Source organism: Electrophorus electricus, chromosome 13 (assembly GCF_041902795.1).
Source record: "Electrophorus electricus isolate QZ-2024a chromosome 13, ASM4190279v1, whole genome shotgun sequence".
NCBI classification, from domain to species: domain Eukaryota; kingdom Metazoa; phylum Chordata; class Actinopteri; order Gymnotiformes; family Gymnotidae; genus Electrophorus; species Electrophorus electricus.
Window position 1 is genome coordinate 12,820,403 of NC_137509.1, and position 12,098 is coordinate 12,832,500.

The 12,098-nt window shown below is 44.9% G+C and overlaps 1 protein-coding gene across 12 annotated transcripts in view; it reads right to left on the minus strand.

Moving 5' to 3' along the window:
* The window catches only part of LOC113577336 (ADAMTS-like protein 1), an 85,873-nt gene that overhangs the window by 20,439 nt on the left and 53,336 nt on the right, over positions 1 to 12,098 (minus strand). For all 12 annotated transcript variants that reach the window (XR_014115871.1, XR_014115873.1, XR_014115872.1 and 9 more), the window contains 6 exons: positions 10,473 to 10,600; positions 5,674 to 5,719; positions 5,303 to 5,539; positions 4,661 to 4,787; positions 3,658 to 3,732; positions 2,202 to 2,359 (listed from right to left, as the gene is read on the minus strand). Coding sequence is in view for 9 of the 12 variants with exons in the window: in XM_081694726.1 (XP_081550852.1) it covers positions 2,202 to 2,359; positions 3,658 to 3,732; positions 4,661 to 4,787; positions 5,303 to 5,539; positions 5,674 to 5,719; positions 10,473 to 10,600 (771 nt within the window). In the remaining 3 variants the exon portion in view is untranslated. The remainder of the gene's footprint in view (positions 1 to 2,201; positions 2,360 to 3,657; positions 3,733 to 4,660; positions 4,788 to 5,302; positions 5,540 to 5,673; positions 5,720 to 10,472; positions 10,601 to 12,098) is intronic.

The window sequence follows — 12,098 nt, forward strand, 5'->3', positions numbered from 1 at the left end:
CTACGCTGGGAGCGTCTGTGTGACAGAGCTCTGACCTTGGCTTTTGAATAGTTGGTTGTCTCATGCATCTATGTTCGATGTCAGTGAAACAAAACTCAGCTGGAAATGATAAGTAGGGGGTTATGGTATGAGAAATCTCTGTAAATAAGATGTACGTCGCAACAGCCAAACATTTTGGAAGAATATATATCTTCAAAATACGCAGATCCTATTGAGTGATTCAGAAATATTCAGTTAAACCTGCAAACTAAAAAAAAAAACCATACATGCACAACATATGCTTTTTGAATGTGGTTTTTTAAAAAGGCCTTTAAAAGTTAGTGACGAACCACTTTATGATGAGACATTGCAAAAATAGCATTACTCTGAGACCAGTTCTCATCAATCAAAAAGGGCAAGATTATCAGGCTATGAGTGGATTCTGTGAGGGGGGATTATGCATGTGCTGGCGCTCTGACAGGCTAATGCCTCATGATGACAGGCACACGGCCAGCATGACCACAGCTCCACGCATGATGTAGAGCATTTGAGTATCCTCCTGCCTTACGTCAGGACGCTTACGATGCCCCTGCTCTGTTAAAATGATACCTGGTATTGGTTAAATTCTAACTGAGTAGACACACCATCAAGGCGTGAAACATTTGAGCTGCGTTGTCCTCCGGGAAAAACACGCAATGCCTCCATCCTTAGAAGCCGTCTATTGGAAATGCGTGCTTTGCGGAGCTCCGCTCTGATGCCTGAGCTTCTCCTTTCTGACTCCCTGTTGGTCTCGGATGGGTTGTGTGATAACCTGTTTAAGGGTTTTTGGACACAAATCATTCACTGGGCGCGAAGAATGAAACTCAATCTGTCGGAGGGATTTCAAAGGTCGTTTCGATACGAAGCCAGAGTGGAACGGGGGCCAGGGCTGATGGTGCAACCTGCAGCACAGATGCGTCTGGCGCAGACGCGTAGGTCACGGGAGTATGTTTGCACTAAAAACGGCCAATTATACGATTAAACCTATTAGTTAAACAGCTGAAAAATGGGCTTAATGTGAAACAGGACATTCTCAGATCAGTTCACATCAAATGCGTCTCAATTTAAGCCTATGGCTCAGAGAAAAGGAACAATTCACACATTTATTTGCAATGGAGCAACTGTCAGGCTTGTTTTAACGAGCTTTTTGCACTCTGTAAAGCTGCTCCGAAAACTGTGATATGAACTGGCTGTCTTCCTTGCAACACACTAGACAATTAGGCATTTCCCACTTTCTCGGGTTTCTGTTTCCAACATTCCTATTTGTTTGCATGTGCTTTAAGAGGACGGAGATTGTTTTTACTGGCATTTTCCATCTGTGGGCTGCTTCTCTTTGAATGGCTATTTTCATTAAGAGCAGGAGAGCCAGCCCATTCATCTAGGAAGCTACTCAATGAATTCGGTAAAAGTAGAGGCATTATAACTGGCCTGCAGCTCTTAGCCAAGGATCTAATGAAGTTTTGGAAAGCGGTTAGAGGTGGGATGCTGTGCATGGCAGTTCACCTTCATCAAGACAAACCTGCCAGGGGACTCCAGAGTGCTGTGTGAAGGCCATAATTACCCATGATGCTGGGTCTCTCCCCCTTTCCGGGGACCTAGAACATGCCTTATCCTGGCATCGAGCACGATGGAGAGTGTGCGTGTGTGTGTGTGTGTGTGTGTGTGTGTGTGTGTGTGTGTGTTTGTGTGCGTGTGTGTACAGTACGAGAGTGAACTAATTGCTTGTCTGAGAAAGCAGTGTTTCTTGGACTGCACTTCGAGTATGCGCCACTGTATGTGCGCATGCTGCCTGAACACACCTGCTCTATAGTGAAGAACAGAGAGGCAGCTTTAATCTACCCAGTACAGTCTTGCAAAGTGTGTGTTTTAAATGCCCTGTGCAAATTATTCCTATATTGAGGGAATAGTCTATGAGCTGCTGATACTGATACAATAATCGACCAAACTTTAATTGATGCAAATAAAAAAAGTTTGTATTTTCTCCACATTGTGCACATAAAAATTTGATCAGTCAGTGGAAAACTGGAGAAATACTAAACTCAGTGTAAGAGGATCCTGAATTAGACCAACCTGCAAATGACTTTCAGTTAAATGATCCCCTTATGAATTAAACAATATTTTCTCTGCTACAGATTTCAAATGTTACCCTCATTGAGTGTTTGATGGGTTTTCTGTTGTCTTACTTTAATGGTAAAGTCTGCTCCTAGCGGTCCAGTAATTCTAAGGACCTCCTTGTCTGAGAGCTTCTGGAAGTCAATGGTCGTATTCTCCAAAATATATTGCTTGGTCCCATCCAAAGAATGTTCCCCCCTGACCCCCTGTAAGGACTTACTTTCCAGATCTACAAAAAAACATAAAAACAAAAACAATACATCAACTTATGCTGACAGTGTGTTTGACTTCTGACATTTTGAGTATACAGTATACTAGAAATGTCAACTAAATGCCAAAAAAGTGTAAATGTAAAAGTAAACATAAATGATGAGTGAATGAGTCTATTATGCTCATTTCTGTTTACAAAGAAAAATTAACAGCAAGAGATTCTTAGTGTGTATATCACATTCAGCTGTGTAACAGTAACGAGTAATAGACGCCGCCGCCGAACAGCACACGCACTCAGTTTTCCGATCTCACACAAACCTCTTGCATTTGTTACTTGGCACACTGAGATGAAAAAGACAAAGGACAATGATTTTTGCACTGCATTTAGTTGTGCTTGGCTCCGCTGAAGAGGTGGGGCGTCCCATGCAATGGCAGATCTCTTGATGTTTATGTTCCTTGCTCTTTCCATAACCTGACCTGGAGTCTCGTCTTAATCCAGCACGGACATTTACGCGACAACGGCAGCAGAGCGTGGGCGCGTCCAAGAGCTTCAGTCATTGCCAGCAGCCAGCTGGTTACAATTTCATCGCCCTCGGTGAGAAAATTGCCCAAAAAAGACGTGTCCGTGAGAATTACAGCGCATCTTCGCGGGTCTCTCGGCTGGCTGTGATGAGAATCAGAAAAAGAAGGAAAAAAAAAAAAAAGACCCAAACACGGAAAAACTAAAGGAGAGCGGAACATGTGCCTTCGATTTTACCCTGCATCACACGAACGGTTGCCAGTGTCTTGACATCACTGAAACTGTCCCTGGAGTCTCAGGATAAGAATGCACACGGCAATTTTAGAGAGGAAAATATGTCTCCCCCCATTTGGGTCTCCACATTCAGGAGTAGAATACTTGGACTGTTGGTTCACAACAGAACCAACTTATCATTAATGGTTACTATGGTTTCTACTGGGGGGGGGGGGGAATTTCCCACACAGGAGGGTATCAGTGAGAGTGCAGGAGGTATCAGTGAGATGGGAGCAAACTTTTCAGAGTAGTTATATATAGTAACATAATATACGAGAGCTAACTCTGCCTGATTGGTTATATGGTAATATAATATAGTACACACGGTGTCTGAGAGGCATCAGTGACCTTTGATTGTAATTTGTTGAGAACATTTCTCTGTTCTAACCTGACAAAGGCCCTGTTATCCAATCTGTTGCTCTACATTCAGACACACGATAAAGCTATAACAAACTGAGCTGGGGTGAATCCTATCGTTATCTTCTCATTTTTGCATGGAAACCCCTTGACCTACCAAGACTTACACAAGTGATCCGGGCCTTTCAGAACCAGGCGCACATGTCGGCTCCCGTAGGGGATCACGATCACCGTGTCTTCGGCTGGAGTGAGAAAAAGAGGCGAGAAGCAGGAGGAGCTGATTGAAGATGAGGAGAGAAGACTTTTACTGGAGTCATATGCGATCGTTAAACGTTATCTAGGCTGTGTAGGAACAAGGGAGTCAAACCAAGGACAACAGAACGCAAATGCTGCACGGTACGCGATGAGAGGAATACGGCTTCCTCGGGACAGCTTGCTGATGAATAGGACCAGCTTGGCTTAGAGGCATGTCCTGAACACGCTCCCTTGCACGTTCTGGTCTAAGTCATTCAACCCTCGTTAAAAAAACCCCCAACAAAACACTAACGACAGACCGGGCTGGCTGCAGCTTTGGCTGGGTCCGACCCATTTGCTGCTCCCTGCCCACAGTAACGCAGTATAAATGGTGATATCGAAGGTCGAAATTAAAGGGACCGGAAACTGACCCACAACACTTAACCAAAGTGGGCATTAATTATTATATAACAGGCCCTTTTTTTGCCAAAACTCTACTGGGCTTAAAACTCATTTCCTTTGATTAAGCGGTATGAGGCAGTGGCTCATGTGCAGCACAACTACATGAAAGCCTAAACGAGCCACAGGTGGCTGGTGTGGTAACTGAGCGAAGCCAGACATTTTCAAACAGTTTGGGAAACCAAAGCTGTTATTTAAGTGGGCGTGACAAGGCCATTGAAACATGTTAGTTGAAAGATGTAACAATTTAAACTGTGGCAGTTTCAAACTTCTCTGATGTTCAGAGAGGCATAATATTTGATCATTTTTCTGGAGCATCTGTGGCAGAAGAACATTTTCTGACAGTCTCTTTTTGTAATTTTCTGTTGTATAAGGTAACAATTTTTGCCAATTTTTTACTTAAAGCTTCTGAGGGGGATAATTTGCACGATATCACTGGATTACAGTAATGTGGGAAAAACCCCTCTTCTGCCTTACTCTTCCCAGTGGCATGCTGGGATTTGTAGTGGCCTCTGACGAGTCTGCAAGAAGAGCCGTCTCCGTTGCAAACGCCGCAGTTATCCTCCTTAGCGGTGCTGCCTAACTCGTGATCGCAGCCAACGATCTGCCAAAAAGAAAAAGAGAGAATTCTCTTGACTGGTATTTTTAACAAGAGCTCTGGTACTCTTCCTGCTGCTCGGTTAAGGACCTAATTGAGATGGCGCTATTTCATAACTCGGCATGCTTCCGATTACAAGAGCATAATCTAAAAGAAAATAAATGGCATGAGTCATTTTCTGGAACCTACGTTACTGAAAGCCCAGTGGGTCATTGTAAACTTCTCACTACTTCATGCAGCTTGACCCAAGAGGCACGGCAAGGCCATTCAGTCAGCAGTGATATTATTCTTGATCGAAACATTCGACGTCCCGAGACTGTGAATATGCAGTCAAGCATAACCGAAGGCCTCGCCTAACATAAAAACGAACACTAAACTCTCTGTGTTTTAGTCATAACGTCAAAAGCATGGAACCTGCTGCCAAACAGTTCCGGTACTGCACGCCATAAGCGTAAAGGACTAAAGAACCACCCCCTTTCCCCCCATCCCCAGCTGGAGTCATTTCAAGATTTTCGGTATACCTGGCAAGCCCCGCTGATGCACATGTCCAAGGACTCCGTGTAGCAGCGGGTGCCGTCGAGCACCTTGGGCGCCAGTTCCACCACCAGGTCCGCGCCTTTGGCCCGGCACTTGAGTGCGCACGGGTTCTCCGGGTCGTTGTCCACCGGGAGCCACTCGTGGTAGCGCCCCTGGTGGCGCACGTCGGCGTGGGCTGAGCACTGCTGGGCGCGGAAGTCTCCGGAGTCCGGCGGACAGTCCTGGGTTAGGGGTTCGTGGCGCGGGAGGAAACGGAGAGATGGCACATTCCCAAGTGTGAGTCGACAGCTGGCTGCGATGTGCGGTTTTGTGGCATAAACAGACACGCATGCGTGCTCAGTGAATGCAGACCTACCACGTTACTGCATGTGCGATATTTGATGTTCTGCCCTTCACAGGTCCTGTACGGGAGAGAAGATCGGCAAATTCAGCTGGATATTCATTTGTCAAACGACTGGAAGAGGGGAAAATCACTTGGAAAAGATGATATAAACATGCCAGTCAGTTGCTAATGGTATTAGCTACTCCTAAACATAGCGACTCCTGGGTGTATATCGTCTCTGTCTTCGTCAGGTACGCTACAGGCATTAAGTCCTTGGCGGGAGTCTCCACTTCAACATGACCCATTGGGAGAAACATGCGGGACTCTTTTTGGCCTCCTTTGTTCTCAAGCTGTGGCCACCCTGATGCTCTGAAACTTGACGGAGACAAGCGGGTAGATTAGGGGCGCACGCCAGCCAGAAGAGTGGAATTCCAGTGTTCTGGAATCTTAGCTAAGCCTGTATGTGGAGCTGTGATTAGATGGATCAAGGTCTTTATGAAGGGATTTCAGAGGAGACTACGGAAAGGAGGCCGCTGCGTGAGCCGAGCAGCTTGGCAAAAGCGTCAGTGCTGGTGTCTGGGTCACGGGCCCTGCCTGACTTCGATGGCGGTTGAGAGGCAGACAGTTGGGACGTTCACTGCTGCGTAAAGACGCGCGGCCGACATCTTTTGGGCATGCCTTGCGGAAAAATTAGAGGAGATGCTTGCCGTGGCCTGACGGAGGCTATTGGAAGGCGAGCCGTGAATTGTCGTTAAGCGACACGAGTCAGAGCAGAGTTTGCTTTGACTCGTGGAACTGCAGGCGGATGCGGAACTCCTGAACAGTGACCAAGGCGCACACACGGTCACCACAGCCGTTTCTTTGGATGACTTCGTCAAAATGGCTCCTGTGAACAGGAGCGCTGGCAAGTATTTTATTCTTCCCCTGACCAAAGGGAAACACACTGACAATATTGCATTACAGTTTTCAAAGAAAGTTATGCTGAGCTAAGTTCTGTTACGACCATAAAGGAATCCCATGTGGGGGAAACACACACACACACACACACACACACACACACACACACCCTCAAATTGGTTCATCACATACATTGAATTACTCATGATATAACACTCATATTCTCGTCATTGGTACAAATGAGTTCAAACATAATTGTGGAAGTTCCATAAACATAGTCATAATATTGACGTATCTGAAAAGTACGTGGCGGGAAATGTGGCAATTTGTCATGCACTGAACATGCTCGATGTGTGAGGTTCAGCTCAGGGAGAGGCAGAGGTAGCTAGAAACAGAACCTCTACCCAGTGGAGGGTCAGCTGACCGCCAGCAGAGAAATCTTTTGGCCCATCTGAACCAAAAACTGGCAGACGAGCAGAAGCTCAGGAAATAACAACAACAACAACAAACAACAGCAATAACCAGGAGGAAGGGAGGACAGAGACGTGGGAGATCATTCACTGCAGGAGCCTTTGTGCTGCTCATATGGAGCTCTTCATCTCCAAGCCTGCAGATGTCTGATTATGGCACACGCAGCCTGACCTCCTAACACTTACTCAACACAGAAAGGACTCCTCTTCTTCCAAACTTAGGGCGGCACAGGCACGCTGGGTTACTACCGCTGGGTCTGACACATAGCCTTTTCAGGGCCGTGCCCCTGGCGCCTACCTTGTAATTCTATCATTACCTTTCGTCCGTGAAAGACATGCAGGCCACGTGAGTACATACTGAGGGGTTCTGCACCAGCGTTCCCCAACACGTTTAGTGTGGGGTTGCTATTGGTGCATATAAAAAATACAGGAAGGGTGGTGTGACATCACACAATACTTTGGCGAGCCCTGTAGATGAGCCGGCCATTATATGATCTGGATCAAAGAAACTCTGTGAACACTCAAACCTCGGCCTCGGCTACCGTTCAAGCAAATATTCGCTACAAATATTAGGACGTTGCCTAGGACGTGTCTTACGGCACTTACTGCAAATGTTGCACTTGGTCCCTTTAGTCAATTCCCAGGTTCACTGATTTCAAACGGAAGAAATTTATTTTCAGTGGAATATTTGAACTCACTGTAAAGGCTCCAATTGTCAAAAAAGTGAGTTGTGAGTCTCACAAGCATTTCAGGCAAAAATACACTTGCCCACAAGTAACCAGAATGCAGAGCTAATGTTTTTTTTTTTTTTTTTTTTTTTTTATAATACAACACTGATCTGTCAGATCTCATTTCTCTGTGATTTGGCCATCTTGTACATCTAACTGGTTTCTCAGCGAGCAAATGTTTTTGCCTCTTTTTGATGGTTCCATCCTCTTTAAAATGGAAAAAAGCAACATTTGCCAGATAAAAACTTTATCCAAGAAAAAACAAATCCATAATACCACAGAAGCATAATAATATCTGAACGTAAATAAATGTTTTACTAATTTGCTGTGCAAGCATTAGCAAAAAAAAAAAAGTTGTTTTTTTGAAAAAGGGGAAAAACATAATTGAATGTGAAAGGAACTGCTTTCTGTTTGTTTTGCTGTTACTACTGATGGCAACACAGTCCTCAGTAGACCTTTTGTTATTTTCTCATTAGAGTTTGTAATTTAATACGGTGTTTATATAATTAGGAGTCCCCATGTCTGCACAGTAAACTGGTGATTCAGCAGGAGAGGAAAGAAGAGTTGCATATGAGCAGTTGCATAGTGTATAATAACAGTGGACAACTGATGCATGTGCAAGTGCTTGTGTGTATATTTAGAGGGACTCAGAAGGTGCAGTTAATTATGGCAATATGTGTTGGGGATTTGACAGAGTTTGAGGCCCACATGGATATGTGTACAGTTAACTGGCATATGACCCTGTCATTGTTTGCATCTATCTATCTATCTATCTATCTATCTATCTATCTATCTATCTATCTATCTATCTATCTATCTATCTATCTATCTATCTATCTATCTATCTATCTATCTATCTATCTATCTATCTATCTATCTATCTATCTATCTATCTATCTATCTATCATTTTTTTAATATATAAATATACGTGTGTGTGTGTGTGTGTGTGTGTGAGCATGAGTGTTGGTCCAACACACTGCCCTCCTCCTGGGGGTGAGGAGGTGTAGCAGAAATATTTACAGTACAGTAGCACACAAGGGCCTTGTGTGGGTGTCTTAATAGGACTTTGATCTGGGACCAAGACCGTGCTAACTGATCTCCATTCCCACACGGCGAGTCCTTGCTCTACCCGCATTCCATGCTCAGATACGCCCCCTCCCCCAAGGCCCGTCAGTTCCCACAAACAGGCACTCTGCGCTCAGAAACCCCACCGCAGGCCCTGGTATGGGGCCCGAACCTCAACCAGCTCTTAACGTGAAATCACGGGGGTCAGTTTTACTGCTGGTTCAACTTGAGGTTTGCTCAGCCGAGCAGCTCTCAGGCGGCGATGTCTTAAAGAAAAGCGCTCTGTGTAACCAGACCGCAAGGCAGAAAACACTCCTTCCTTCTGGAGTGGTGGGCATGTGCGTTTGGTTCCGGGGAGGGGGTATGCTGGGTCAAGCAGAACCTTTTCAGCTTGCAAAGCCATATGAAGAACGTAGAGCCCAACAACATTATGACAACCGCTGTACTGGTCATACAGTGAAAACAGAAATATTCAAAGTTTAGCTCTTCAATAACGTAACATTGCGTTTGTCCTCAATAAGGCTAGCAATAACACACACATCCCTCCATGTATCCTCCTTAAGTATTCGCAGTAGGGCTGCAAGATCTGCAAAATGACAAGGTAACACAGACTCGACCCCTTGCGCAAAGTTACATTTCAGCTGCCGTATGTCTACGCATACCACGAAGCATGAAATCAATGAGTTCATTGCACAGACATTCCCCAGCCAGTAAATGTGACAGTCCTATAGAAAGCAGCCTGACAGCAACTTCCCTATAACTGGCCTCTTGATTGGGCGCGCGGCCCCGCCCCTGCCCCGGCATGAATTTCTTGAATCACTACTGTACGAAGAGGGCTGTGAATTGCTGGACATGTTTTATACGTTGTCGATAATCAAGTCTCCAAGTTTTACCAGCCATGTCATCTGGTGAAATCCAGATGGCGGCTGGAGCCCATTTGCTGGGGAAACTCAAGCAACAGAGGGCCTTTCTTGACCCACAAAGAGTGTTTAACAGTCACATAAAATGTATTTTGAGCTCTTCTATTACAGCCCTTGGGAAAAGCGCTCATGCCGAGATTTACTCTTGCCATTAGGGGTGCAGCCGCGTCCGTTTGGCCGACACCGAACTGCACATTGAGAGGGACGCACCTCCATCACGGAGGATCTTAATGGGAACCAGTTGGACATTCTTAGGACTGAAGGATTACACCTGACTCATTTAAGTGCCTTCTACAAATTGTCAGTGGACATTTTCATTGCAGTGTAATTTGCTTCAGTGGCTTGGTAAAGTTGAGTCTGAATTAATGTTCCAAGTTGTGATTTTTGCTCAGTAAAATGTATTCTTTTTCCATGAATTCGTTGGGTTGGATTTCTGTGTTTTTATTATATAAACAATATAAGAACAAGTATGAACAGGTGGGATGAATGTGTGCATGTACTCAGTTGGTAGCACAAATGATATACATTTATTTATTTCTCTTTCTCATGCATGTAGAGACTAACTATTGTAGTGAAACTTCTTACTTTGACCTCATGTCGCCACCATTATGCAACAAAGCAAAATGTAGATATATTGGTTGACAGTTTTACCATGACTAGACAGAGGTGGTTAAAAAAAAACAAAAAAACACAACAGGCAGAGTATAAAAGAGGATGTTAGATGCCTAACGACACGATGGGATTTTCTTACTTGGAACTGAGGCAGCGCCTGAGAGAATAGGAGGCTCCTCCCCCGCAGGTGCGGGAACATTCGCTCCACGTTCCCCAAGCGTCCCACAGTGTGTCTTTGTCTTCTTCGGAGCGTGCTGTCCGTGAGCTCTACAGAACGGGGCGCGAGGGCGCGTGTGTGTGTGAGAGAGAGAGAGAGAGAGAGAGAGAGAGATTCAGGCATAAAACAGAAAAAGAGAGACTACGCAAAAGGTCACACAACACAGTACTTCACGCTTAATGTGTATGTAGAACGTGTAATGCCTCAATCACCACAGAACGCAGATTCAAATATCTTCTCGCGTCTTTCACCTCGTTTCTGTCTTTGTTGCTTACACGCCAACACCCCTCTGTCCCAGTTATTCTTATTTTTCTGATATTGTCCTTTGGAAGCTGCATGAAGCCACAATCCCGTCTTCCTGTCTAGCTCAGTCACAGTCTGAAATTCACCTTGTCGGCACATCCAGTGCACTCCTGACTGGCCTCGGAAATTCAAGGTGAAGACAGCCGAGATACCAGAAGGGCCAAGGCAATCCACAATGGCTTCCTTCACAGCGCAGCCCATCTCTGCCAGATCAAAAGTGACACTGAAACGAGCATGAGCATCTACGACACCGATCTGAAGTCAAGCGCTTAAATTCACTCCAATTTTGCTGCTCTGATATGGCAGGCTTAATCTTACCTGATTACAGGCTCTCAGCAAGCCAGTCTTCTGAAACAGAGTACCTCATTTCTCACTATTGGTCCATTGTGGCTTTGAGCAGTACTCATACCATACATTTCATTCAACTTCATCTGAAAAGCCTGTGCTTTCTGGAGGCAGTACACACAGATATGATTACAGTAAAGACAGATGCATTTGACTGATAACGGTCCGTGACAGCAAAATTCGAACCAGAATATACTTTGATTGCTCCAACCAGAATATGGGTGATATTTGCCAGTTTAAAATAAATCAAATTAGATACCTACCACCAGGCCATAATCGGTCGAAACAGCAACAGAAATTGTTAGCATGATTGTAGTGCAAACTCTAGCCACTAGGGCTGGTATTAACATTGCTCTCTCGTAAGGCTGTGCGATATTACAAAAAAAATGTATATACATATATATAACAACAGGTAAGCGTCTACTGTTTATATATTTCATATTAGCCCTTATTTTGTTGTGTGGCCAAACGTATTTTAGCTTTGCCTTAAGACAGCTCAAACAAACATGGATGTTACAATGAGTGACAGACTGACAGATCACAAACACCTCAGCAGGTTTAATAAACTGAGAAAAGAACACGGGGAAGCAGAGAATGAGCAGACCTTTCATGTGAATGAATAGAAGGCAATAAGGCATGGTCAAAAGTTGTACTTCCTCCATGTCAGTCATCTTCACACTGTAGTGTGAAATGTTACGCCTTTCTTAATAAGCTACAGCCCATCATTCCACTTCCCCCTGCCATAATCGTGTGGCAAAGCCTTTCACCGAGACAAGATGTGAGATAGGAGTTTAGTTCCAACGTCAATATTATGAGAACTTGGAACGCGGTGCTTGCAAAGACAGTGAGCATCTCAGACATGCCGTGACAGCCAGCCGAGAGGCAGCTTCATATCTGGGG